Here is a 23,407-nt window from a genome sequence, read left to right on the forward strand (position 1 = left end):
CAGAAGCAACGAGAGAAGGCTTTTTGACAGACTCAAAATTCAATCAGTGCTCCCAACTTCTCCCTAGTGTAATGAATTTATTATTTATCAAGATTAATTAACTATTTTAACGGTGTACGTAATAGATTAATTAATTAAAAGCGTACCTTACATAACACTGTAACATTGCTGACAAAGTAACTGACTTGCCAGTTTTTATTCCTCACAAAATTTGTAATGCTTACATTAGAATACACTTAATAGGGACGTTGTAGTTATTTTTTAGAAATACACATTATACTTATTAGTAAACAAAAAAAGCTTATTTTAATACCCTGAGATTTCGTTTAAAAATAGCTGGTATTAAAAAGGATTTTAAGCCTTTAAAAATTGTTAAAGCAAGTCATGAGAGTGGTCAAATTTTACCTATGCCATGTATTTGCAAGGCTAAATTAAGTGAGAAATGCAAGCATACTGATACAGCTTTGTTATTTTGCAACATTCCGTCCCTCTTAAGTGTGTATACCAGTGTAACCATGACAAAATTTCTGAGAAATAAAAACTGGCCAATCAGTCACTTTGTCGATAATGTTACACGGCTATTCAAAATATACTTTTAATTAACCTATCTATTACATACACCGTCAAAATAGTTCATTTATCTCGATAAAGAATAAATTAAATACACTTATAGGAGCACTGATAAAGTTTTGAGTCTGTCAAAAAGCCTTCTCCCGCAACTACTTACCAAACTCGCCAACAAATGGCGCGACGACCGCTATGTTAAATGCCGATACCAATCAGTAAAAGGTTAACCAATTATGAATCAAGCGCCAATCCCAACACAACTGAGGACGCTTACCGGTCGCTTACTTAATTTACAATAGATAAAACAATGTGAAAACCGCCAATACCCATACAACCCAGGACGCTTCTTGGTCGCTTTAATTATTTATAATAAATATAATAATAACGCCAGCACTAATCCCCGTAAAACTTAAGGCACTTACTTAATTAACAATAAATAAAATGATCGGGCAAGAGCCAATACCCGCACGACCTGTGGCGCTTGTTGGTCGCTGTAATAATAAATAAAATTTATCAAGTAATGACGCAAGTGCTCGTCAACTTACTATCCAGGGCACATACTGCTCATTACTGGTTGCGCTTTATTTAAGCTTGATTTATTATCTGAAGCTTTTTAATAATAAATAATGCAACCAGGAAGCATCCGGAGTTGTGTGGAGATTGGCGAATGCCTTATATTTTATCTATTATAAATTAAGTAAGTGGCCCGGGTTATGTTGAGATTGGTGCTTGTCTTTTTATCATATTTATTATAAATAATTAAAGCGATCAAAGACCATCATGGGTTGTGTAGGGATTGGAGCCTGTCTTATTATTATATTTATTATGACTTCCCTTATTTTTTAATTTATTGTTACGTAAGCAAGCGACCAAAAAGCGCCCCAGGTTGTGCGGAGATTGGCGCTTGCCTTTTTTTTTGTTTATTGTAAATTAAGTACGCAACCAGTAAGAGCTGTAGGTCACCTGGTAATTGGCGCTTGCCTTATTATTTAATTTATTGGGAATTAAGTAAGTCACCAGAACTCGTGGACAGGTAAGTGTACATTTTAGTTTATATTTACAAGGCTATTTATGTATTTGTTTACTAATGATTGGTCTCCCAATTGCTTCGAGCCACTTTTTTTTATCACACTATCAGAAGGAAATTTAAATTGCACTTTCTTATCGCAGGATATTACACTGCACTTCATTTTTCCTACTATCTTTAAACGTAAATGCAAACAAAAATTGTCTGCAAACAACAGCAATCATTTACAAAGGTTATGTCTTATGCTTTGCTCATCACACAGATAGGCTCACGGACACAATACACTACTACTGTAAATTTGACGGTGTGTAAGTGCAACGGCCATGATCGACAGCCGCGACGTGCCCTGGCACCATCTGATTCAAGCTTGACGGTAAAAGAGCCTCATTGAAATCGAATATTAGGTTATGTATTAGTAATTATACAAATATATTTATAAATTATACATTACTGCTCTCTAATGCAATTTGCACTGGCTTCCCTATGATTATACATTTTTTTTTTTTTCAAGTGTCTATAAATTGTAATTCAAATTCTCGCGCTTTAGAACGGGAGCGGTTTGGACTTGGGAACTGGAATCGGAGATGCAAGGTGCTACCAACTTAAACCTTGCATCCTCGGAAAAAATATTTTGTCTCCGAGCGCTGTGTCTAGTGTCTAGCGGTTAGTCCGTGTCAGGTTTGTGGTCTTGCGCGAGCGACGAACGTCGAACGGTCGAACAGACAATTTTAACTTCTTAGACCAAGAGCTGAGGCCGATGGTTGGTCAAAATTTTAAGCAGCCGCCACTTTTACCAGGAGCCGTACCATATAACTTTTTTTAGCTTCGCGGGCCTATGTTATAACATAGGCCGATGTACAGAAAAATAGTTATATGGTACGGCCCTAGAGTTGAGGACCCTTGTGATTCGTGGAGGTACAAAATACTTTTGTCATATTCAATTTCAGTAAAGAGTTTTGTTGGTTTTTAAAAAGTGCCATTTGGTTTTTTTTTAAGCCATCCGCATTTCAGACCGTCAGATAGTAAATAAAAAGTTGTTTTTCGAGAGTGCTATTTGGGAAAAGATTAGAGTGCATCTTGTACCCAAAAATCGACCTTCAAAAAACTAGACCCTCTACCCGATCGTATCTATAATACTTATCTAAGATAACAGATGAGGTATTGCAGATTACGTTTTAGACAATTGTATAATATCTATTTTTTTTGAGGTCAAATTTGGGGTATAAGATGCATTCTCATCTTGCGCAAATGGCATTTTTAATAACAATTTTTAATAATCAGTTGGTAGTGTAAGTTGCGGCTGGTTAATAAAAACGACCATATGGCACCACTATATTACCACATAACTCTTTACTAGAATTCAACATGTCTGAAATATTTTAGATCTCCAACAATCATAAGGGAGCCTGTACACGGGTGTCTGAATGTCTTAAGACTGTAAGCCAAACCTATGGCGGGTGATTCAATTCGAACTGACGTTAACTGAATATTGATATAAATTGTTTTAAACAAGATAATAGGCGTCCTGTTCGTAACAAAACTATGTTACGTGATTGCATCATAATATTGGAAAGATATTTAGCCATTAAAACTAAAAAAAATTTTGCTAATGAGTCGTTAAATAGAGAGGTTATGTTGACAAAATTATTGTATTAACATGAATTGTAGACATTTTTCATTGGATGCCTTAAAGACGTTCTAACCTTATAATGTAATCACGTTACATAGTTTTATCATGAATAAAGTGTCTATTCCCTTGTTTAAATCATTTTATATCGGTATTCAGTTAACATCAGTTTGAATTAAATCAACCGCCATAGGTGTGGCTGACAAGCATAAGACTGTAAGACGCTCATGTACAGGCACCCTAAAGTTCCTGAATTCTGGTGAAAGTAGCGGGGGCCGTACCATATAACTATTTTTCTGTACATCGGCCTATGTTATAACATAGGCCCGCGAAGCTAAAAAAAGTTATATGGTACGGCTCCGGCTGGTTGGAATTTTGACCACCCTCGGACCTCAGCTCTTGGTCTATATCGATATTAGTCGATATAAGGCGACAAATCAATTTGAAACATTGTTAGGTCATGGTACTCCACTACGGATATACTTGTTAAATAAGAAATAGAACTGGCTGTGAATTAGAAACATTTATACAGAAAAGTCATAGTAAAAGTTTAAAAGAAAATCTGATTTTATCAAACGTGTTTTTTACGTTCCTGGTAGTGTTCAAAAAGTTTTGTCGTAGTCATAATATCTATCAGCACTGTCGTTACGTAGTGTTTATGAAAAATGGTACTTACTGAAAGTATTGTACTTCCTTCAAACGAAGAATTAAATATTCAAGAAATTAATTTAACATTTTCTGTATTGCAAGCAGCTGCATTTCACTTAGGAAAATATTGCGAGTCCAACAATAATGCAAGTATCACTTTTTTATTCAAATTTCAGAGTTAACGTGAAATTTCAGTTTATGAATGTGTTGATAAAAGAGTTTACACATAGGTAATAATTATTCAAATCAATTGTGCAATATTTGCACATAAGATCTCGATGTGTCTTAATGTCATCAGATGCCCTTTGAGATACTATAACATTTAGAAGATACGTAAGGTTGATGCATTCTAAATTGCGTTTTTTGTTTTTATTTAAATTGTTAGTGTTGTTATTATTCAAAAAGAAGTCTATGACCGGTAAAAAAACTATTGTAGCGGAGGGTGGAGGTGTGCAAAGCTAGTGCTATGTAATTAGCTAGGTTTCTCATTCCTTCTGCACTTCATAATTTTTTGTTAATTTATTTCTTGTTTGAAAATTTGTTGCTCTTTCATATGTTAACAATAAATCAACGCATTCGCCAGATTATGTGCACTCATATGAAACAGCACCACCTGCAGGACATAAAGAGTCCATGCTGGATAACACGATAACATATCTATTCATGGGCTGCAAACTTTGTTAATTGTTTATGTAGTTTCAATGCTTTTTTATACGCTAGGTAATTATCTCAATAACGGGTGGCGAAAATAGGCAAAAGTGGTTTGAAGAAACTTTGTATTACTAAGTTATAACTAAATAAACATCTCATTAAGTAAAGTTCATCACAGAAAACACGATTCTGATGATACTTTCACTTCAATATCTTTTAATTTTTTAATATCAACGAAATGAAGTGAAAATTTTCATCCTTTAGTGGCGCTGTCGGCAGTAGTTACCTAGCGTATACTTATACTATATACCCCTTAAAGTTTCCATTTCCAATGTCAAAGATTCGTTTGAAACAAATAACTATCATTTGATAATTAAGCAATTATATAAATAAATAATAAAACAAAAATTTTTTTCTTTTAAAACAAATAATACAAATTCTGAACACTAAAAATTTACTCTCTGAGAATTAAAAATGCATTAAAAAAAAAAAAATAACAATTAATAAAGTTTGCATCTCACAAGAGGCCTTGTGTCGTGTTATACAGCCAGTGTTGGGTAAGGCGAATATTATTGTGCATTTTTGCCACCAGGACCTAAATATAGCTACAGATCCTAGTGAGAAAAATGCAAAAGCTGAATAGGAGGAAAGAGGAAGCCAGTGGTTCTCCCCAAATTTGACTGGCAAACTTGCGGGAAGCTCAAATTGGCTGAATGGAGCAAGACGCAAATCACAAAATAACTCGACACAATTGCATGCACAATAAACTAATCCCGATCTAGTTAACCCAATAACCCAATGGGCCAATAAGCAGCCTCATGAGTTTATATGAATTATAAAATTTATTAATTAACAACGCAAGCGCCAATCCCCTCACAACCCGGGGTGCTTATTGTAATTCAAAGGAACACGAATATTTTGATTTTAGTTGTATTGTTTACACTGTGCTGCATATACTACTCAGTATATATATTTTGCCACGGTCCACTTTTTGGAGGGTGGCTCGTTGCGTAAGGTGGTCCGCGCAGTGAACAAAATCACGGTAGACAGAGAAGTTGAGGATAGAGGCAACCGAATAAAATACTTAGTTTAAGGTAGGACTTCCGCCTAAGTCTGGGGTACAAGACTTATGTAATTAAATAGATGAAGACCCGCTGAATTCAATGGTACCTTCAGTTATGCCCGATGACGGACAAAATCTCGAGATATTAAAGCTCAAAGTTCGAATGTTTTATACAGGCGCATACAAAAAAACGAGAAAAAAGTGACGTAATCAGATATTACGAATAAAAAAACAAAAATCTGAGTAAAGTGAGTATATGAAACTTGTAGAGAAAATCCTCTTCTTTCGGATCGTGTTGAGCACAATCCAATTTCTCGAGATATTTAACAAAAACGAACGTAAATACTGGTTTTGTGATTACGAGAGGAAGTCGGCGAAGCCGCCATATTGGTATATGTTTACGCGCGGTTTTTTAAAAGCGAATAGTAACGAAAATGCTTGTGGTGTCAATTTTGTTTTTGTTTTTTGTGCGCTAAACATAAAATATCGGCTAATGAATATTAGTACAAAATTGATAATAAATAATGAATATCAGTAATAAATTAATACTACAATTGAATTTTATTTAATAAAATTTTTTTTGTACAATCTCATGAACACAGCTTTTAATCAAATCAATGTTTGTTAAATTATAATGAATGAGTAAATGTTACAAACTAGTAATTACATTTTTTATTGTATTACTCATAATTTTAACAACATCAAGGGAAGACGTTACTCGTAATTAAAGATTAATGCTCGTTGTTAGTAAAATTTTGATTCCACTTTGTATATCCTTATTATAGGCATCGATGAGAATTTGACGTAACGAGTGCCTGGATAGTTTGTTTGCAGAATCTTTTTGAAGTTCATTCATTATTTCAAAAATACTTTACTGACAAAAATAGCGAACAGTAAAATTACTACTAAAAAATAACTACTCTGTCACATTAGCAGACGTACGTGTTTATGCACTGATGCGGGTACACACGTCGTCTGCATTATCGACACTGCTGCCGAAGTCAAACTCGAACTCGCGCAGTAATTTGACTAGTACGGTACTCTTTGACTAGGAGGTTCTACCTTAAGGGTGCTATTACATGGAGGTGGATGTACGACCCGCACGTTCGGGAAAACGATGCGCGGTTATTTAAATTTAAAATAAGAAAAACCCGCCTTGCATGGTGGTAATGTATTTTTTTTTTTTTAATTATTTTAAACAGCTAACGTATTTTTTTTAAGCTCCTTTATAACCTTTTTAATCATTTCCTTCCAGATTTCAATATTTTTTCCATGGTATTTGAAATAATTTTAAAAAAATTAATACCGACATGCAAGACAGGCTTTTCGTATTTCAAATCAAACCGCGCGTCGTTTTCCCGAACTCGCCGGACGTCTATCTGCCTCCATGTAATCGCACCCTAAGGAAAATTCAATGGAATTCTCAATATTTATTAAAATCGCCAAACAACAACAAACAAACAAAAAATGTATAAATCGTGTTATCAAATGCAATGACAAAACAGTAATCACTGGAACTGATGATTCCACTAACTAAATCATTATTCATGATCCAAAAAAAATATAAAAAACTTTGTGTTTCATCAATTAATGAATAGTTGGAGAAACAATGACTTTTTGAAATTATCATCGAATCCCCCCTATACATCGGTGACCCAACATGGTAACCTTCGCTGGACGAAGTTGTTTTTGTTCCTGACTAAGCTTACAAATTACTTTAAAATGAAAATTAACGATGTAACTCTTTTTACCTGAGAACATTAGGAATTTTAGATTCATCAATTTAAGAGAGTCATAGATTAAAACAAACAATTATACGCAAATTTGGAAAACATCCGGGCTGCATTCTCTACTTTTCTCTTCATAAATCAAAATTCTAATCAACTAAAAAATAGGAAGTTACAGATGTGTTGTACATGTACAGGCAATACCACTACCCCTCACCGCCACGAGAACGTCGTGTTTAAAACAAAATCCATCATACGAAAAAAACCCCAGTTATGACGAAGAAAACGGTTGGTAGATCACCTCTCGGTTTACTAAAAAGCTGGGGATTTCTATCTAGCAACTAAATGGTTTCACGAGGTTTAATCAACGCTTGTCACTAACTCTTGGATAAGAAACGCCATAGCTACGATTGCTTAAATTGAAATTAAATGGAAAGCGTGACCCCGAAAGAAAAAAGACGCCAGAGAACTTCCTCCAAGCCAAACCACACCGCGCACCAAGAAAAAACTTAGGAGTCAAAAATATAGCACTCCTTTGCTACTGGTTGCCGATTCAGGACCACCACTGATGTGCGAGCATCACCAAACCGAGGTTTTGCGCATTCCCCACACTAATTAATCCCCCGACGCTCTCGTGTACACGCATACATAAGGCATCCCCCATACTTGTACTCCCAATGTATTGGCTCTGTGCATGAAGTTGGAGGGGAGGGCTGGCGCTGGCTGCCACTTTAACACGGAGTTTTATAGAAATGGGAGTATGGTGTCGCCGATAGCTGACACGGGTACTATTTGCTTCCATAAGATTTAATATGGGTTGGGGGTATGGAATGAGGGCAGCACGGTGTATGCACGGAGCCAGTAGTAAAATGACTTAAACATAGTGAAGCCAATCAAGACCGCACTTCACCATCCGCTGCCCTGTCTCTTCACCCACTGAATTACTGCACATACAGTGAGTATAAGAGTGTGGATGAAGTGTCTGAAAGATATTGATTGGCTCTGCCATTTTTGGCACTAACTCGGAAAATAACAATAGGCCTGTAGAATTAGCTGATCAGACAGCTGATCTGGGATGAAATTCCTTATAACATCTCACATGGTTTTTCTGAAGTATTTATTGATGAGGAATATATCTGTGAATTTCCTCCACTTTTGAAGACCGGGAACAATTTTTTAATCAACATTTTTATGCGAAAAAGTGAAAAACGACGCCTTTTTTGATTCTAGCTTCAAGCCGTTTTGTAATACTCTTATTCAATATTGCACCCTTTGTAGGTGTTGAAAAAACGAAGAAGTTGCCGCCCCGAAAGTTAAAATCTGTTCATAATTGTTTAAATTAATTGAAAAAAAAACCCCGAAAAAATTGAAACTTTCATTATTTTTTTATTTGTTTAAAAATCGTTCTACGGCCTTGAAACTTGAGTGGAATATGTCTTTTATATGCATAAAACTACCATAATTTTTTCATATAAAAATATTGCACAATTTTCGAGAAATTGCATTTGTTTATTAAAAAGGTCTCAAAAGCTTAATTCAATCTGACCCAGTTCCCGGTATCCTAGAGGGCCCAGCAGGAGCTCATTTTTTGTTGTTGTAACGTCTAGTTGATGAAACCGTTAAGGGCGTAACGATTTACATAAATGTTGATGGACAAAATGGCGTTTGAAAAAGTGCAACTTTTTCGGACATGGTTTTTTGCACTTATCTAATAACCAAATGCACCTAGTGGCATCAAACTTGTATATTATTATAGCTGGCATTTTTTTACAAATTGAGAAAAAAAAAAGATTGTTGTAAGATGTTTATAAGCCGAGATAATTTTTTTAGTTGTTTATTACGCCACTCGTTTATTTATGAATATAAACAGTTCAAAATTGCACAATACGTAGTTCAAGACTTGAACTACATAATTATAAGGACAAATGCGCGCAATTTACGTGACAAAAGAATATTATAATAGTTTTTCCGCAGTACCGTTTTAATCGATTTTTCGGTCAGGCCCTGAGCTGCTCAAGTTACAGTTTTTGATGCGATGGCTTCAAATTCGTACGCCCGAAAAAAAACGTCGTATCTCCGTCATTTGTGGCACGATTTTAACAATTTTTTTTTTAACTTGGGGTAGCGTGACGAAATATTAACAACTACCGTATCAACGTTGTTGATTAATTGTTAGTAACATTGTTATAAACAAATTGGATAAAAAAAAATTTTCTGCTGGCAAAGGACTGTAAAACTGTTATTTAGTAGTCCAATTTTTCAATTTTTTCTCTAAATTTTTGCTGACTAATTTATTGACATTTCTCTACCGGATATTTTGTACAAAAAAATTAGTATTGTACCTACCGTATGGTTTGACTTTGCAGGTAAACAAATAATAAAGTTGTGTGAATGACGTATGTTGAAATAAATTATAAATAGTGCAATAAATTTTTAATGAAAACTTTGTTTATTCACACATAAAATATCATACTTCGTTCAAAAGATGTTACGACTATTTACATTTCATAAAATTCTCGTTTTTGCAAATTACCTTGTTCGTTAAGCTTTTCGCTATCATCTACATCCACACACTCGATAAATTCCTGTTGTATTTCGTGCTCTGTACTTAGGAGATTGTAATCGTCGTTCTCATCTTCCAATAAATCTTCAATACGTAAGGGGGCCTTGCAATTTTCACATGATTCACCATGACAAAATGAGAACAATCTCGAACACTTCAGGCCATGCTTCCGACACCCACAACGACTGCCACCACAGCCTCCTTCACCAGAGCAGGATATTGTCTCCAAAATATTGTTTGGATACAGTGGCTCTGAAGTCTGCACTGCCTGTGGACCGTGCGGCGATTTTTCCCATCCAAAATGTAATTCATGCGGAGAACTGTTGCCCAACTACACTTGTACTAAATAACAGTTTTACAGTCCTTTGCCAGCAGAAAATTTTTTTTTATCCAATTTGTTTATAACAATGTTATTAACAATTAATCAACAACGTTGATACGGTAGTTGTTAATATTTCGTCACGCTACCCCAAGTTAAAAAAAAAATTGTTAAAATCGTGCCACAAATGACGGAGATACGACGTTTTTTTTCGGGCGTACGAATTTGAAGCCATCGCATCAAAAACTGTAACTTGAGCAGCTCAGGGCCTGACCGAAAAATCGATTAAAACGGTACTGCGGAAAAACTATTATAATATTCTTTTGTCACGTAAATTGCGCGCATTTGTCCTTATAATTATGTAGTTCAAGTCTTGAACTACGTATTGTGCAATTTTGAACTGTTTATATTCATAAATAAACGAGTGGCGTAATAAACAACTAAAAAAATTATCTCGGCTTATAAACATCTTACAACAATCTTTTTTTTTCCTCAATTTGTAAAAAAATGCCAGCTATAATAATATACAAGTTTGATGCCACTAGGTGCATTTGGTTATTAGATAAGTGCAAAAAACCATGTCCGAAAAAGTTGCACTTTTTCAAACGCCATTTTGTCCATCAACATTTATGTAAATCGTTACGCCCTTAACGGTTTCATCAACTAGACGTTACAACAACAAAAAATGAGCTCCTGCTGGGCCCTCTAGGATACCGGGAACTGGGTCAGATTGAATTAAGCTTTTGAGACCTTTTTAATAAACAAATGCAATTTCTCGAAAATTGTGCAATATTTTTATATGAAAAAATTATGGTAGTTTTATGCATATAAAAGACATATTCCACTCAAGTTTCAAGGCCGTAGAACGATTTTTAAACAAATAAAAAAATAATGAAAGTTTCAATTTTTTCGGGGTTTTTTTTTCAATTAATTTAAACAATTATGAACAGATTTTAACTTTCGGGGCGGCAACTTCTTCGTTTTTTCAACACCTACAAAGGGTGCAATATTGAATAAGAGTATTACAAAACGGCTTGAAGCTAGAATCAAAAAAGGCGTCGTTTTTCACTTTTTCGCATAAAAATGTTGATTAAAAAATTGTTCCCGGTCTTCAAAAGTGGAGGAAATTCACAGATATATTCCTCATCAATAAATACTTCAGAAAAACCATGTGAGATGTTATAAGGAATTTCATCCACCGGTTTTGCTAATTCTGCAGGCCGACAAGCCCAGTGAAGATGTGTTTGCGTGTGAATCTTTTTCTCTCTCCACCACTTCTCTCACCTATGTGGTCCCGAAAATGGTGTCTTAAGCCACATTTCCATGTAGCTACTCTAACTGCTTACCAGAGATGAGCAGAGAGATTGCTAACAACAATGCTACGATGCTAGACGACTTTTCGCCACTGATTGGGGCGATCTGCCGCGGCGAACCGTCGAACCAGGCACACATTTTTTGAAAGTATAAGAATCGTATCAAAAAGCGTGTGTCTACGAAAAGAGGAGTGCATTCGCTTGGTAATGAGGCGCACATTTTAGAGACACGTAAAATGGGCATACTGAATGTGCGTCTACGAGGAGAGGAGTGAAAATGTCGACTGTAGCTATATAAATGAGTGCACAGCCAAAACAAGCGATGACATGAGTCTTCCTCTCTGTATACTTAAACTGTAACTAAGTGAATGCTATTCAACTGACTCTTTCTCTCACTCTTGCTTCAATGTTATCTGTCAATATTATTCTATTGAATCGTACAACTAAATTCTCACAACTATATGCACAAAATTTTTATTTCCAGACATTTTTTTTTTATCTTTCCCGTACTTTTCATACTTATTTTAAGGTCATACATAATTTTCATAAATTTATAAAGTGTGTGCGTGTGTTTTTTTTTATCATTTTTTTTTTTTAACGATTAAGCTGTTTTGAAAACGAAATTTAAAATTTAAAATAATCCCTTTATTTGTTAGAAAGTAACTAAGAATAGTATTAAAGACTACTAATAGCTCATATAAGTCAAAAAAGATTAATTTTCCACGATTATACCCCAAATCAAAATTTTAATACGTACCTATGCTAGCATTCGCACTCATTCCGACTTCTGGCTTTCATAACTAAAAAATCTTTTGTTATGACCGGACTTGTTCAGAGTATGGTCTTGACTGTTTTATTTAAGTGTCATTCGTGGGTCTCTTAGGATTCAGCTCGTGAGCTTTATTTGTTCTTTTTGTATTGAATAATAATCTTTATTTAAATAATAAGGGTAATTTTAATTAACGTATTTTTTTAATAAAGCAATTTAGTAATGATTTGTTCTTTTAAATACAATTTAATCAGGTCACTTTAACAAGGTTCGGCGTTAATTTCATTACTGATGAATAACTTACATCTATCACTGATTGTTGTTACTGCTGCTTCGGAGTTCCCTAATGTTCCGTGCGATAACTTTCAGTGTTACCTTAAAATACACGAATGAGTTCGTGGTCAGTCGGATGTTACGATTTCTGCTTTCTCTGCTATCGCCGGAACCACTTTCGGCGGGCCTCCTTTGATGTACCTCGCTCCTTAGCGTAGTCCGATACTTATTGATATTCTCTATACGCACTCGAGTTGCCTCAGCCAACACGTTATGCCTTACGCGTAAGGGATAGTAGGGCAGCGTGAGTTTGTAGGGTAACTCGGGCACCTCATGTACTCAATAAAAAAATTGATGTTTTTCTCTCAAATAAATTTTTTTACATTGTAAAATATCAACACTATTTTCCTCAAAGAGTATCATGATAAAGAGTAATTAAATAATTTGTAAAAATTTATAAAAATATTTTAATAAATAACCCTGTGGACAATGATAGCTTCACGGCTTCTTTTTACAACAAAAATTATCTCCAGTAATTATCTCGTGAAGTTTCTCCAACAGTCTGTTTGATTTACTTTCAAGGTCCGTTGAAAAAAAATTTTTATCTTCCACCATTAAAAAGTTATATTTATTTCAAAACATGGCTTCTAGAGGACATGATGGGCACCGCGCTTGAAGCACAATAAGCCTGAGAACTGTGCGTCTGCAGCAGACGCTGTCATTCTATTCGAATCAAAACGAAGCTGATTAACTTAACCTTAGTATTAGCTTTGAATTTCTCTAGTCTGTCTTATTTTATAAGTAAGTAAGTTTAACTGTGGATCGTGACTTGACTAAAAATAAGAATGTTGTGAATTTACAAAAAGAAGATGGAGAGAAATATTCATAATATTCATATAGAATATTCAAAATATTACACAAAGTGATTCTTTGGTAAATTCAGTTGCTATGAATCCTATAAATTTTAGTTCTTTTTTCCTACAATCTTAAACTGGCAAGACTGAAGAGGTTTTTTACGTATATATTTCATTTTAATAAAGCTTTATTTTTATAATATTAGAGTGCAACATTGATGTGATATTGGGATACAGTTATTTGTACTGAACACAAAATTTATGAGATTAAGGCAAGATGTTTGTGGTATTAAAATAACTTATCTAACAGATTGTAATGTAACTTGTGATATTACATTTAATGTAAAATGATTTAACAAATAAGTGTTTCATGTTTCTTTAATAAATTTTTTATGTTTGTTAAATATCATTAAAAATTAATTAATATAAATACTGTTGTTCACCTACCATCGAATTATTTCAATCATCCCGCGCTCATCGTACCCTACAGCTATGTTCACTGTGCCCGCAGGGGAGCAGAATGAGCATTTTTAAGAACTATATTTTATTATATGATAACTAATTATTTATTGATTTATAAATTTTTTATTTCGGGTAGTTTTATTCTATATGTCACGCTCTAAAAGATGCTCAGCTGGAGAATTATATTTAAGGTGGAAAAAAATTGTAAGAGTGTAAATAATAATGGGTGCCCGTCATGCCCTACTATAAGGTACTCACGAGTCGCGAGAGTTCAGAGTTGACTAAAACTTTAGAGGACAGGTGACAGACGTACAGAGAGCAATTTTTCCTCTTGATAGTGCGTTTTTATAGTATCAGAGCGAGTAAAAAAGACCTTTAGCTGATTTAGGTCAACCAATAAGCAATGTTCTTGCAGACTGCGTTGACAGTTGCACGATGATATTACACGTTACGATTTTACATATTAGAAAATAACAATACAACAGGATCAATCGCATTTTCTGACAAGTGCGATTGAGTTTTTGGGTCAGTGATGATAAAAGCTCGCATCAGCAATATAAGAACGTCAAATACAAGTTCAATTGTGACAGTAAGTTTACAAATTTCGAAATTAATCCTTCTGAGGATTTTACAATCAATTTTGAATATAATGAAGTAATGTGTGAATTACAAATTTTAAATTAGTATACATTATCAGAATTGAACAATTAATGAGCAAGTAACTGTTCATTTATACATACATGCATTTTCACAACGAGGCTGGCCGAATTCTATGTCAGCATATTATGAAGCATTTACCTTAAAGCTAATACACACACGCGCACACTTAAGCGACGTACGAGCTCCTCTTGTCATATGAGCTTGCTTTATATTCACAACACGTCTTATCTGAATTTGACGGATGGATAGCTTTTAGTTATAATATAATTCGTATCAACTCAGGATGTAACACCATACCAAAGGCTTCTCTAATACTAATGTATATTTATTAATATATAAACAGCAAATCAAAATCATAACATCAAGTTCAGACTTCTAGCTTTTACAAATAAAAATCTAGAATGAAGGCCCCACTGAAAATGACATGTATTATTCATGATTGCAACAATATCTTTAAATAAAAATATTTGAATAAAGTCGAAGGGCCGAGTATTTTACGGTGATTTTCTGCCATTCGCTTAAGGTGGCTCCAGCGCCTAGTGCCAGAGATGAGTAGAGAGATTGCTAACTCCAATGCTACGGCGTGAGACAACTTTTTTCCACTGATCGGGGCGACCCGCCGCGGCCAGCCGTCGAACCAAGGCGCACATTTTTCGAGAGTGCGAGACTCGTATCGAAGAGCGTGCGCCTACAAGAAGAGAAGTGGATTCGCGTGGAAATGAGCATATAGGCGCACATTTTGGCGACACGTATAGAAGTAATAGAAGGGGTATACCGAATGTGTGCCTACGAGGAGAGGAGTGGAAATGTTGACTATAGCTATATATCTGAGCGCACAGCCAAAGCAAGCGACGACATGAGTTTTTCTCTTTTGACTGCAACCGAGTATATGCTATATATATTTAACTGACTCTTACTCTCTCGCTCTTGCTTGAATGATATCTATCAATCTTACATTCGATTAAATCGTGAAACTAAATGCTCATATAATTATATGCACAGAATTTGATATCAAAACATTTTTTTTTTTCCGTACGTTAATACTTAATTTAAAATCTAGTATTATTTTGAAAAAATGATCAGCTTAATTTTTTTAAGGATAACAGTTCAGCTATAACCACTGGTTAATTATTTTTCCTCATCATAATTGTTATGAACTGTAGGACAAGCCCCGGAGGTTATCGATGAACATATGTGACTTTAAGATCTCCTGTCCTCGAAGTTTCGATAGCTAAGGTAGTAAGGGCTTATGCCACTACTATTCTCGTTTTGCTATCTGAGGATCGATTCCAACTGTCGGCAAATTTTTTTTTTTAACGTGATTCATCATTCTAGTTTATTTTCTTTTTATTTATGTTTTATTTATGTTTTATAAATAATATTAACAAACCCTTTTTTCCCTATACATCGAAATACATTTTTTTAATACTAATTATATTAAATAATTTCATAAGCTGATACTTATCGTTAGCATGGCCATTTCGGAATTTCATAATAACAAAATAATTTCTTAGGATATGAGTATAATTCTTACATTTAAAACACCAAAGAAAGTAAGAGAGAAAAAATCCTTATACATAATTTTCATTAATTTTTTTTTTTTTTTTTCCAAGAAATGATTAAGCTGTTCTGATCGATCTTTTTATCTATCTATACAATAATCATAATCTTCGGAGGCACAAGAAAACTTACATAAAACTCCCTAAACATTTATTTTCCGTCTTTTGTTGTAAAAAAATTTTAGGTATAGCAGCTATACTTATTGTGTTGATTAAATATGTAATTTCAATTTCAATTACATAATGTTGGTTCTAGACCAAACTTTTAATTAGCGTATGTAAGTATCAAAACTTAATACCTTTGAAAATTATGCAACAAAAATCTGAACAGTAATGAAAAACAGATCTTATATATCAAGTTAACTGTTACGTTACTTAAAATTTTTACCTGGTAGTTACAACCACTTGTCACTTACATTATGAATTTCAAAAAAGTAAAAGTTTAACCTTGAACATAATTTTCGATAATTTATAAGAATTTATATGAAATTCCGAAATGGCCATGCTAACGATAAGTATCAGCTTATGAAATTATTTAATATAATTAGTATTAAAAAAATGTATTTCGATGTATAGGGAAAAAAGGGTTTGTTAATATTATTTATAAAACATAAATAAAACATAAATAAAAAGAAAATAAACTAGAATGATGAATCACGTTAAAAAAAAAAATTTGCCGACAGTTGGAATCGATCCTCAGATAGCAAAACGAGAATAGTAGTGGCATAAGCCCTTACTACCTTAGCTATCGAAACTTCGAGGACAGGAGATCTTAAAGTCACATATGTTCATCGATAACCTCCGGGGCTTGTCCTACAGTTCATAACAATTATGATGAGGAAAAATAATTAACCAGTGGTTATAGCTGAACTGTTATCCTTAAAAAAATTAAGCTGATCATTTTTTCAAAATAATACTAGATTTTAAATTAAGTATTAACGTACGGAAAAAAAAAAATGTTTTGATATCAAATTCTGTGCATATAATTATATGAGCATTTAGTTTCACGATTTAATCGAATGTAAGATTGATAGATATCATTCAAGCAAGAGCGAGAGAGTAAGAGTCAGTTAAATATATATAGCATATACTCGGTTGCAGTCAAAAGAGAAAAACTCATGTCGTCGCTTGCTTTGGCTGTGCGCTCAGATATATAGCTATAGTCAACATTTCCACTCCTCTCCTCGTAGGCACACATTCGGTATACCCCTTCTATTACTTCTATACGTGTCACCAAAATGTGCGCCTATATGCTCATTTCCACGCGAATCCACTTCTCTTCTTGTAGGCGCACGCTCTTCGATACGAGTCTCGCACTCTCGAAAAATGTGCGCCTTGGTTCGACGGCTGGCCGCGGCGGGTCGCCCCGATCAGTGGAAAAAAGTTGTCTCACGCCGTAGCATTGGAGTTAGCAATCTCTCTACTCATCTCTGCTAGTGCCGTATCAAAATGGGGAGACTAAAAATTAATCATTATTTTCTTTAAAATATGGTATAAAATTATCGTAGAGACTGTTGTAAGCCATATTCTACATTTTATCTGTTACTTTAGTGAGTTAATATAAAAAAACAAAAAAGTTTTATGGTGCCCTAATTGATGAACTGTTACGGTACGCTCCTAAGTTCAAGAGTAGTTATACCTATGTATATGTACTCTGCAGAATGCAGACAGCTGAGAGCTGACTTGCACTCGCAACTGTGTACTTTGTCTCCGATTATTTAAAGATTTTGTTCGATAGCAAGACACTTTTCTCATGTCATCGAAAACTGCGTAATAATATATACAAGATAGTATATTTTTTACACCTTACGGGTTATGTATATAAGTGCAGCAGTAGGTTGTATATCGCATAAGCTTGCATTTCCTATTTAACCCGTCTTAAAACTACGATTTTGTAAGCATGATTTCTTACAATTTTCATCGTCAACCTTAATTTTTTTTTTATACGAATAGAAAGATGGGAATTCAAAGAATATAATTCAATTTTAGTAACCTCGGTTGGGTTATTTATAATTTTAACATTGAGGCCACTGGAGCCACCTTAAGGCAAAAACATCAAAGTTAAGTTTTCTGGCTTTTCTAGCTGAAAATTAAGAATGAAGTTCCCGTTGAAAATAATATACATTGTTTATTAGTATATAAACAATTTATTATAATTGAAATACCTCAGAAAAAATGAAGGGGTGGGTCATTTTACGGCGATTTTATGCCACTCGATTGGGGCAAAAACATCCATGTTCCGACTTCTGGCTTTTATAGCTGGAAATCCAGAACAAAGGACCTACTAAAAAAGATAGCTCTTGTTTATTATTATACAAAAAATGTATCAAAACCAAAGTTTTTGAAAATAAAGAAAGAAGCGGGTCATTTTACGGCGATTTTCTGCCACTTGCTTAAGGCAAAAGCATCTTTATCTCACACTTCTCGCTTTTATAGCTAAAAATTTAGAACGAAGGCCCAGCTCAAAATAGTATGTATTATTTATTACTCCCCCTTCGTTTTTTTTTTTTTTTTTTTTTTTTTTTTTTCCTTTTTTTTTTTTTCTTTTTTTTATAAATTTTTCGATTTTGATGTATTGTTTGTATAATAATAAACAATACTTATCATTTTTAGAGAGGCCTTTGTTCTAGATTTGTAGCTATAAAAGCTACAAGTTGGAACTAGGGTATTTTTGCCTCGAGCAAGTGGCAGAAAGTTGCCACAAAATGACCTGCCTCTTCGTTTTTTCTCAGATATTTTAATTTTTGTATATTTTGTTACGTACGACAGCATATAGCTATGCGTCCCTGTGCCATTTTTAGTTTAGGCCCTAAAAAATAGAAAAGCAGGGACGACAAAGAGATAAAAGTTGATAGTTAGGGGCAGTCATAGAATACTTAGCAAGAGAATCGGTTAATAGTAAGGGCAGGTCTTTGGCTTCAAACGGTTAACTTCAACACGCCTCTTCTCTCTTTTGTTATAGTAATAAAGTACTTGACCCAAATTCCTTGTAGTTATTTCGTGAGCACCCTGAGGCCATAGAACTTTAAGTAACAGTTTTGTTGCCAGAAGTGGGAAGATTTTTGAGTAATAAATAAATTATTTTTGTTTGTCTTTTTTTCCTGTCGGGCAAACGCTTATAGATCGGGATAAAAAGTCGTTTGGCGGGGTGTTGAAAAAAAAAAAAAAAATGCCAACTGAGATATTTTGACGGAAATTGGTTCCTCTCGATGCGTATTAATAATGAACCTAAAATCCAACAGCTGAACTCTCGCAGGTTTTTTTATTTATGGGTAAAGTAGTGTAAACGTATTTTTTTGCAGTTATAATTTTTTCTTGACCATTTAGAAGAAAATTTTTCAAGAAAAATTTGTAGGTATTAGAAAAATCTACAAAATAAGATGAGTTGATTTTAAATTGGTTTATTTATTTTTTTACAAAATGCTGCTAAAAATCTATGCTTTTTAATTAACTTTTCAAAAAAAGAATTTTATATCTACACGTCCCAAGTTTAAATAGACTGTAGGCGCTTACCTGTTGTATTAGTGGTATTTTTTTTGGAGTTTTTGTTCTTGCATATTTGTTGCAAAAATCCATTTGTTCATTAAAAAAGCTTTTTTTGCATTTTATTCATTACCTCTTTAGTAGGTCGTAGAGTGTTGTATTTAAACTCATTCTCTTTCTTAAAAGTTGTACTTCTAGACCTTTATAATAGCTTATCAATTTTTGCAACCAGGGTCTTGCAAATCAAAGTGGAAAAAAAAACTAAGTTATGAAATAAAATAATATATACAAAAAGAATTGTTTCGAAACTTTTTCCATTTGATTGGCGGATTTTTTCTTTATTTACGAAAAAAAAAAAAAAAAATGCCCTACAAGCAATGAAAGCGGAGACAATTTTTTTTTTTTTTTATAAAAATTCTGGACGCTCAATTTTACAACCATAAAGGTCGAAATTATCAGCGATTAAAGTTAAACAGTTATTCTTTTGGTAAAAAAATATTACATTTCTTTCCAGTGCCACGTGTTATTGCTAATCTAATGTTAAAATTGACATTGATTTTGTCGGCAAAGTAGTAGTAGCTGGCATTAGGTGCCACGGGAAAGAAGCACGGGCGTTTCAAATCGGGCGTGCTTGAAAAAATATCGATATCTTGAGTTCTCGTGGTCGCACAAAAAGTGATGACAAACCGATTTGGGGTAGCATGGCTAGATAAAACTAAATGTTGCATTATTTTTGTGAAAAAAAAATTTTTTTATCCATACACCTAACCTATACTTTTTTATTATATTTTCGCTACAGTTTTTAATGAACTATGATGATCTTTATCGCATTGTTATCTTATTAAGACTCTTTTGTGCAGGTTTAACATTTCTGTTAATAAATATAAAAATTAAATGCAATCATCTATCCAGTTATTTGTGTATTACGATCATTACACAAATATTTGAACTACGATTAAAAGTGCCTACTGAAATTTAACTTCTTTGGTTGCAGTCAAGAGTTTTTATGAAAAACAAAATTAGCTTCGCTCTCATCGGTCGTACGACAACTTTCTTTTTTTTTTTTCTTAAATAAAGGAAAAAATTCTCTCAAACTAAACACTTCATTTTGCCCCCCCCCCCCACCCTTATCATCACAAATCACAGAAGCCCCCAGAATCATCGACTTCTCCAGCACCCCAACCTTCTCAGACTCATCCCACACCTTAGACTCCTCACTCAACACCACCCAAATACTCCTTCATACCACTCTACCATAGCACCACCACCGTTGCCGCAAGACACCCGGGCCTGGTTTCGCAGTTTCTACACCATCTATTCCATTACCAATCGTGAACTGCTGACTAGAATGGGTAGTCGTGAGTCTCGCCTTAATGCCCTTGAGGCCAGGACGGCGACACCCAATCCAATGGAGATTGGCTTCATGGGCCTCCCCGCCCTCCCCTTGAACGGTACCCACCCCTTGTGATCAAAGTACTTGATGCCATTGGCCTACCTGACCGTGCCAATTTTATTGTGTGGATTCAGCCATAGATTGGCAAAGTGCTGCCTCCCGCTGCAGCCCCGGCCGCCACTCCTGCAACCAACATTGCCCAGTCAGTTTCTATGGTGGTCGAGTTTGCCACCGCCTGGGTCCGAGATCTAGTAGTCTCTCAGTCATATCGTTTGAAAAACGTGAAATCTCAGGACGTATTTTGGATTGGCGGCAATATCTCCATCTTCTGTCGTCCACTCTGGCTAGCCCATCTCCACACCCTTCTGCTCAAGGCCCGAGAAGCACAGCGCTGCCTTAATTACCTGCCACCAATAGTTAAAGATCTACGGGTATTTGTGCGGCCAAAGCGCTCTGCAGACCTTAAACCTATCTCAACCGAAGAAGTACCTTGCACGCATATCACCACAACTCCCTCAACCCAGAAAATGACTAGTTTCTCCTCAGCCATCCACTCCCAATCATTAATCAACAAAATCCATCACTATCATCCATGCCAACATAAACCGCTTCAGTTACACCAACTTGAACTCGTAGTTCATGACAGGTCTTTCGACGTTATTGAACCTTTCTTACATCCAACACTCTGGATGCAGTCGTGGATCTCCAAGGTTATACTCCTTGTTTAAGTTCGACAGAGCAAGGTAGGAGAGAATCGGTGTTGATGCCTACATTCGCCAGTCTTTTATAACCACCATTCTTGCAATCTCAAACCAAGACTTCGACATCACACCTGAATTCCTTATTCCTAAAATTACCAAAGCATCTCACAAAACTTGAATAGCCATTATCCATTATCGCCCCTCAGCTGCCCTCCCTCACCAGTTCTTCGACACCTTTTTCCAACCATCTACCTACCTATTCAAACATTATTTTCACCAGCGATCTCAACATCAACATGCTCACCCCATTCATCTCATCTCAATTTCTCTCCACCAAAATTTCTGGATACTCTCTCCATCTGGTTTCCTCCAATCGGACTCACTACGCCCGGATAGACATTTTCATCATAAGAGACCTCTTCGTACTCATCTACTATCAATAGTTCTAATCTTGAAAGTCCTTTTCCACATTTTGTACAAATTTATTTAATTTCTTATTTATTGTAAATTTTCATATGTTTATTTGAATGTGTTGATCTCTTGATTTTTTTTTACAATATATGCATGTAATTAATTTTTCTAAACTGTGTTCTTTTTGATATCTAACATAATTTTGTTTTAAAGTAAATACAATTTTACAAGTATCACAAACTTATAACAATTTTCAAAGTTCTTATGTTCTATTAACTTTTCAGGGTTCAAAACTTTTGTTTTGCATACATTGCAGATGAATAAATCTTTAAAACTAAAACACAATTTTTTATTACAAGTTGTTATTAATTGATTGTGTGAGTTCAATGATATATTTTTACCTTAACTGCTGTAACGTCAGCAGCCGAATGCTCGCAATTTTCAAATTGCCCGACGCACCCACTCTTTTGCACCGACCTCACTCTCTACTACTTCTATCCATCCGCATAAACAGCACCAAAAGGAAAAGGCATTTGACGTTTCTTATCGCCTTCGAGAAGAAACTGTTCGAAAGAAGTCACACCCGCATGCAGTGCATCTTTATTGCTGTAGATAAAATTTCCGTGAGAACGTGGACGTTGGTAACACGCAAACTTATAGAAAAGTTCCAAGATGTGACTAACAAAAAATGTTGTTTTTAGTTAAGGTGGCTCCTCACTGTAAATCCCACAAGAAGAGTAAGCACACTGCAACACAGCTTTTCATTGGCTGTGGAGGTTCTTGACTAAAAATGGATAGGTACCTATAGTCCCTTCAAAAAAAGTTTAGTGACATCTACACCGTTGACCTATATCGTACAATGCAGTGACCCGAGCAGACATGATATATTCTATTAATTTGATCTATTAGTCAAAAAAGTACGTAAGTCAGTCCCGCATTAAATTATTTTCTTAGTTCAGCGTCTCATTTTTTATTATAATTACGATTCCCCACAACTCCTATTCATTTTACGTACAACTTTCTGACCAATTCAAACTACGCGGGCTACCACTCTTCGGCGTAGCAGACGCCCCACACTTTTCATCTGTTCCGTGACTTGCACAGTTATCTACTATTTTCACAAAATATCCTATAAAACCCATGGTAGTGTCCAAGTACCTGAATGTCGTTGGAAAGATTCTGATTTCTTCTATCTGCTACATAGTTTTTTATTAAGAACTACAGTATCTTTGCTGAGATATCATACAACCTGCGCCACTAATTTGACGACCCTCCATAAGAGGCTATGTTACAGAGTCTATTTTCCAGTTAGTTTTTTTCAACAATTTTGGTGGTGA

General features: G+C 34.7%; 1 protein-coding gene across 2 annotated transcripts in view; it reads left to right on the forward strand.

Annotated features, from left to right (window-relative positions):
* The first annotated feature begins 3,543 nt into the window (after positions 1-3,543).
* ND-19 (NADH dehydrogenase [ubiquinone] 1 alpha subcomplex subunit 8) overlaps positions 3,544-23,407 on the forward strand; it is a 62,247-nt gene continuing 42,383 nt past the window's right edge. Inside the window, exon 1 of one of the 2 annotated variants that reach the window (XM_089589242.1) lies at positions 3,544-4,015. In XM_089589242.1, coding sequence (XP_089445368.1) covers positions 3,887-4,015 — 129 coding nt within the window. In that variant the 5' untranslated portion in view covers positions 3,544-3,886. The remainder of the gene's footprint in view (positions 4,016-23,407) is intronic. The other variant, XM_014361699.2, reaches the window with a different exon arrangement.

This window comes from Copidosoma floridanum, unplaced genomic scaffold (assembly GCF_036245765.1).
Source record: "Copidosoma floridanum isolate Cflo_tuat_1 unplaced genomic scaffold, Cflo_Japanese_pri ptg000008l, whole genome shotgun sequence".
Lineage (NCBI taxonomy): Eukaryota > Metazoa > Arthropoda > Insecta > Hymenoptera > Encyrtidae > Copidosoma > Copidosoma floridanum.